Source organism: Neltuma alba, unplaced genomic scaffold (genome assembly GCF_004799145.2).
Source record: "Neltuma alba isolate B1F8T4 unplaced genomic scaffold, ASM479914v2 tig00010614_pilon, whole genome shotgun sequence".
NCBI classification, from domain to species: Eukaryota; Viridiplantae; Streptophyta; class Magnoliopsida; order Fabales; family Fabaceae; genus Neltuma; species Neltuma alba.
The window spans coordinates 937,099-943,226 of record NW_021635471.1 but is presented as its reverse complement, the minus strand read 5'-3'; the positions used below and the strand labels follow the sequence as shown (position 1 = coordinate 943,226).

At 37.8% G+C, this 6,128-nt stretch overlaps 1 protein-coding gene across 2 annotated transcripts; it reads right to left on the bottom strand.

Moving 5' to 3' along the window:
- Window positions 1-314: 314 nt before the first annotated feature.
- On the bottom strand, window positions 315-5,864 carry LOC114757607 (pentatricopeptide repeat-containing protein At2g26790, mitochondrial). Of its 2 annotated transcripts, none has more exons than XM_028946687.1 (6): window positions 5,714-5,864; window positions 2,620-5,279; window positions 2,024-2,116; window positions 1,815-1,895; window positions 1,538-1,638; window positions 315-894 (listed from the first exon to the last, which is right to left on the bottom strand). In XM_028946687.1, the coding sequence occupies exons 1-2, from the start codon at window positions 5,761-5,763 to the stop codon at window positions 2,843-2,845; spliced, it is 2,487 nt and encodes an 828-aa protein (XP_028802520.1). In that variant the 5' UTR covers window positions 5,764-5,864; the 3' UTR covers window positions 315-894; window positions 1,538-1,638; window positions 1,815-1,895; window positions 2,024-2,116; window positions 2,620-2,842. The 2 variants fall into 2 exon arrangements, with proteins under 2 accessions (XP_028802520.1, XP_028802521.1); XM_028946688.1 differs by having other exon boundaries at window positions 1,815-1,889.
- Window positions 5,865-6,128: the final 264 nt, after the last annotated feature.

Here is a 6,128-nt window from a genome sequence, read left to right as displayed (position 1 = left end):
AACAAATAACTCACTAATTATGAACTTGCTTGGAAAGACTTATAAATGACTTGTCAATCATAATTTACAAAAAATAAAATAAATATGTAAGAAAAGTTTAGCAACAATTTTCAAGAAATATGCTTATAAATGATTTCAGACAGAGCATATTATGCACAACAAAAAGTGAAGGGATAACAGTGAGATGATTGCAGTACAATATGGACAAATTTTTGTTTAATTAAATATTAATAAAATAATAAAATCATTACTATTAAAAAGACAAAAACAAAAAAAGATCAATAACACTTGCTTTCATTTCCCTCGAAATCATCAAATCAAAGTACCCCTAGGAATCCTTTCATGGCGTGTATATTTTTTTTGCTCAACTGTTAGTGTATCATATACAGTAATTCTTGTACTTTCTTCCTTAACTGTTATAGCAAAAACATGGTCCTAATGTAACAAGCTATTCTTGTGGCAATTTGTTAAGATCATACCAAATCAAATTAGGGCATGAAAACCTTGCGATACACAGTGAAAAGAGGTGAAAAATAGTACTATGCTACACACTTATACAACAATGAACCAAACAGCTGCCTCGACTAATTTCTTATACCTTAGAGCAGCGACGACAATAAAGTCTTATTCCACTAAGTAGGATTAGCTGTGATATATCACACAGTATGATTGAGCTCTATCAACTAATTCCTCATGCTTTATTTCCTCAATAGAATGCAAAGATAAAAGCAAGGAACGCAGCAATATAGATAACTCAACCGTCAACAAAGATCCTTAACTCCGGCTACTTTGTGCATCCTCTTGTGAAAATCCTGTTTTGAAGTCCCCAAATCATTGATTGTCTTCATCGTTAAAACCATCCCGCTGCTAAGCATCAAGTACTCTTTTTTGGCTCTGGAATATTTAACAATTTTGAATGACGGTCAAATAAAGCAGGAAAACCACCCCACCAAATCACATACCCAAAATAAATGGCCAGGCCACAGATGAAAGTTAATATCAAGTTAGTACCACAACAATAAATAGAAAGAGATAAAAACACGGATATCCTGGTTATGTCAAGTAAACAATGACATGGCTCCGCAGAATCGTCACTTGTGTTCCTAAACAAAACGAGGCATGGCTAAAAATCATTTATTTTGAAGCCAATCTCTACAACTGCTCAAGACAAATAGCATATAGAAAATCTGCTAATCAACAAACTTTTTGTATAATCATGGTCTAAAAGACGTCTGAATGATCAAATTAATTGAATGACTATAGTTGTTTACAGGAAAGAAAGAATCAAATGTATTACCTCATCATGCCACAATAAGAGAATATGAATCTAATGCATTCTTGAAAATGAACAGAACGTAATCTTTAAGTCGCTATGGAGTAATAAAATGTTAATGGGGTCAAAAAAGCCGAACTCACCAAAATAGGCTTAAATCGCAATGATCAAAAGCATCAAGCCGGACAAAGCAACAAAATAAGCATCCATCATAAGTCGCTCTAGGAGTTTGTTTCTGCACAAACATTCCCAGTATAAGCATACCTTGATGAAGCCAATTTCCTTTGCATTGCTACAAAAAGCGCTGCTTGCAGCATATCAAGCCATATTTCCTGATTAACCCATGGGAGTTCCCACAGACTCGGCTACACAGTAACATAATCCACATATTAATAAGGAAAGAAGATGGAGGAGAGAAACAAGGTGAGTAAGGAAAGAAGGAACGAACATGACTTCCGGGGATTATGTGGGAGTAATAGCCAAAGCATCACAGAGGCAAAATTGCATCAAGTCAAAATGGCAAGGGTGTGGATGGAAATACCTGTCCAAATCAAAATGAAAATTGTATACGAGTTTGAACCCCTGGCCATTGCTTCCCTCTCTTCTTCTCGGGTCTCTGTAGCTGGCAGCAAAAATTGAGAGGCAGATAATAAACATCAAAATAAGGGGGGAACAAAAATAAAAACCCAAATCAGAAGTTCAAAGAATCTGAGAACATTAAAATAGGGGGAGTGCTAAGACAAATCAGACCTGGATAACTGGAGGTCATGCTAACGCAATGATGGCTGAGTTCCAAAAATTTCTTTATTTTCCTTCCCTGAGTTTTTCCGTTTAAATTGATGACTTGAGGGTTCCAGAAATCACAAATGAAGAAAAAAATGAATTATAAATAGATGCAATGATAGAAAATAGAAGATGAAGAAGGACATGGTAGAAAAGGGACAAATCAAGTGAAAGAGAGAGAAAAAATGCACGATTAAAAAAAAAAAAAAAAGAGCAAGGAAAAATCCCAGAGTAGTGATGTCGGTCAGATCAGTGAAAATGGATATCCACGAGTGAGTGACCGCCAGCTCAATGAGGCTGAGTGATCAAGAGAAACAGAGAAATAATAGGAGGAATGCCTTGGGGAAGAGAAAAGAAGAATTGCACATAGGAAATGAAAGAGAAGTGATGATGAAATAATGGAAGGGAGGAGGTTCAAAATTTGAAATTTGAATCTCCCATTATCATAGTCAAGAAATTGCGCAGCCAGCCCAAGGAAGAAGCCATTACTGTGGCAGAAGCCAGCACCGTAACACGGAACAGCAAAAGCAGACAAAAGGCAAATGAAATGTAAGAGCATATACCAGCCATTGCAGGCGTTCTTGCCAAAGAGCGAGAGGCTTGAAAAAGTCTAGTTCCTCCTCTTCACAAAGTCAATCCAACAAAAATGTCTTTTCAAACAGGATGGCATGATGAAGAACTTGGCAGATGCTACGGCAAGCTCTCCCTCCTTGATTTGTTGCCGATAGAAGAAAAGCCAAAAGTTGGCATTCCTACCTATTGCCCACTTAGTGAGTCCAAAGGGACTTACTTAAAAAATTGCAACTTTTTAGCTTTAAGAATACCACGTTTCAAAGCTGAGATGGTATGTGGGTCTGGTGCAGCCCCGTTAGAAAACATGTCATTAAGAAGCATAACACACTTATTCATGTCCCTTCTATTACAAAAGCCAGAAATAAGAGCAGCGTATGTCACAGTATCTGGTTCAAGCCCATTGAAAATCATTTCATCCCAGAACATAATGGCTTCCCGAAGGTTATTTGCCTTCAAGTGTCCATCAATCAAGACAGTGTAAGTAACAACATCTGGTTTTATTTCCATGTCTTGCATGTCCCTCAAAATGGTGGAAACATCCAATACCTCTACCTTCCTGCTATTATTACAACGCAGGGAGGATTTTTTTCTCAAATTTGATTTCAAACGCCCATCAAGTAAAACTGTGTAGGTGATGACATTAGGTTCGATCCCCCTGATCTTCATATCCTGGAAGAGATTATGGGCTTCTTGTAAGCAATTTATCTTACAATAACTATTTATCATCAGGGTGTAAGTTTTAACATCAGGTGTAAATCCTCTCTGAACATAAATATCAAACAGAGAATGGGCCTTTTTCATATTCCCAGCCTGGCACAAGGCAGCTATGACTTTGCAATACATTATTTTGCTAGGTTCCACACCCAATGATGACAGTGTCCGCAGTAATCCTATAGCTCGATCAGTTTCGCCTTCATCACATAGTTTACTTAGTAGCTTAAAACAGGAGTCTTTTCCTACAACATTCTCTTGGTTTGACAGCATAAGATATTCATACGCTTTTTCGAGAAGGTTTGCTTCACAATATCCATTTATCATGGCAGAATAGATGTCGGCACTTTTATCTTCTAGATTGTTAAAAAAAACCTCAGCTTCTTTAACCTTGCCTCCTAAACACCAACCTTCAATGACCACCTTGTGTGTAACAGAATTTGGTGTCACCCCTTGAGTCTTCATATAATATAAAAGTTGCATTGTATCTTTAACATGGCCATTTCTAGACAATCCAGAAGCTAGTACATTATAAGTTACAAGATCAGGCTTAAAGCCCTTTTCTTTCATTTCTTTAAACATGTTAAAGGCAAGAATCAGTTCACCCTGTAGACAGTACCCTCTAATAAGGGTTGTGTAGTGTTTAATATCTAAAACCATATTCTTATGTTTCATATCTTCTAGAACCTCTCTTGCATCATCCACTTTCCCCAGTTCACACAAGGCATCTAACAAAACATTGTAGACCACTGCATCAAGAAATATTCCAGATTTTTTAAATTCTTCAAATTTATCCACCACATCCAAATTCCTGCCCGCCTTACACAAGCCATGGAGGAGGCAACTAACAATCACACAGTTTGTTTTTATTCCTTTTGAAATCATGTAATCATACAGGGCAAAAGCTTTATGTAGATTCCCACTTTTGCAGTATCCCCGAATCAATTCACTACAAATAAATACATCAGGAACCAACCCTTGCTCTTCCATGTCAAGGAGAAGACTTTCAGCTTCATCTAATTTCATTTCATTACAAAATCCACGGATAACAGCTGTGTAAGCAAACATATCTATTGGGCCATTGGCCTCTCTCCAAGCTTGAAGCACTCGACATCCCTCATCAGGTCCATGATGGTTGCACAGGCCCTCTACAAAAGTTGAAAACCAAAAGGAACTGATAGGCATCCCAGCTTTCTCCATTTCTTGCATCACTTTACCTACTTCTTCCAATTCACCTCTCTTACATAGCCCCTTGATCACTATCGTATATGTATAGTCATTTGGGCTCAAGCCTAACCTTTTGAGTTGCCTGTATATGGCAAGGGCCATATCCACCTTATCATGATTAACCAATCGATTTATGAGAAAGTTGCACGTAAAGATGTGTGGAATAATTCCACGTCTTCTAGTTTTAAAGAAAAAATCAATAGCTTCATCAAACATGTTAACACTCACATATGTTTTGACTAATGCATTAAAGGCTCTCAGCGAGTACTGATTCCCTTCAACCCCAAAACCATCCAACATTTCTTCAAACAAATCCTCAATTTCAAAAGCTGGACACTCTTTAGAAAGAGCAATAAGATCCACAAACAATGAATCTAATTTCCTATTCAAGCCCCAATAACATAAAATTCTAATTAGTGCCGCATATGTTGAGATATTATGTTGGAAACCTTGTTCCTCCACTTGACGAAAGAAGGACAATGCAAGCGCGGGCTCTCTTAACAAACAGTTCAATGTTTCAACCACCTTGAACGTATCTATCTCAAATGAATTATGCACTGAAGGAGAATACCCGGAGCAATCGCACGAGGATGATACAGTTTCGTCACAAGAACTGAATTGGGTGTCGTCTGAGAAAGTAGTTGAATTCAAGTAGGCAAGTGCCGTTGACGTTAACTTGCAGCTACTGGAGAATGTTCCAGGAAATTTTAATCTGAGAAAGAAATCACATATAAAAGAAGAGCCATATAGATACTAATGAAAAAGAACCTGAACTAAAAACTGCCGCCAATGAAACAATGTCACAAAATCAACGAATCAAACTTTCATCGTCCCACTTTTTCGTTCTAGGACCAGGCACTTCTACAAAGTCTTGCATAAAAAAGAAGGGACGGGACAGGACTAGAAAGAACATAGAAACCAGAACCAGAGACCAAATCATTGGCAAAAGGCGGCAATGTTAAGATCAAGCCTTAAAGCCATCACACCAAAAGTTAGGAGCACAAACACAAGTGTAAACGGGGAAACAGAGAACAGAGCATTTAGAGCAAAATTGATGAAAAACATAGAAAAACTAGTGACATAGAGAGAGACACAGAGCAACTACGGCGACTGAAAGTAGGAAGTGCTCGGATGAAAGGAAAGTACCTGCGTATAGAGAAGGAGAAAGACGATAATGAGCTGGGCAGATACGGCATGGACGGCGAGAAAAAGCGAGTAACACAGACTGCAGCCAGGGCGAGTTTGGGAGAAGCGAAGGATTTTAGGACGGCGGGTTATGTTTCGAACTGTGCATTAGTTTTACCGAAGCAGCGTTGTTGATACAGAAAGACGAAATGGAAGACCATTTGGTCGAAGTTTCCCTTGGCCACCTTTAGGACCTGTGGTTTGAGGGAGGGAAGGGAGAAGAGGGGAGGTTTCATCTAGTTCTTATAAGAAACTGATGAATAATTAATTTTTAAGGATAAAAAAATATATTTAAAATTAGTTGAATTATTAATTATGGTGTATCTAGTACCATAAATTATTTTTTAAGGTGCATCCGGCACTCTAAATATTTTTT

What these genes read in the sequence shown, in the direction of transcription:
- LOC114757607 (XM_028946687.1), bottom strand. Translation starts at nt 5,763, where the DNA reads ATGCCGTATCTGCCCAGCTCATTATCGTCTTTCTCCTTCTCTATACGC. An exon ending in TTCTCCTTCTCTATACGCAG is followed by an intron (nt 5,280 to 5,713) that starts GTACTTTCCTTT and finishes TTTCTTTCTCAG; the next exon opens with ATTAAAATTTCCTGGAACAT.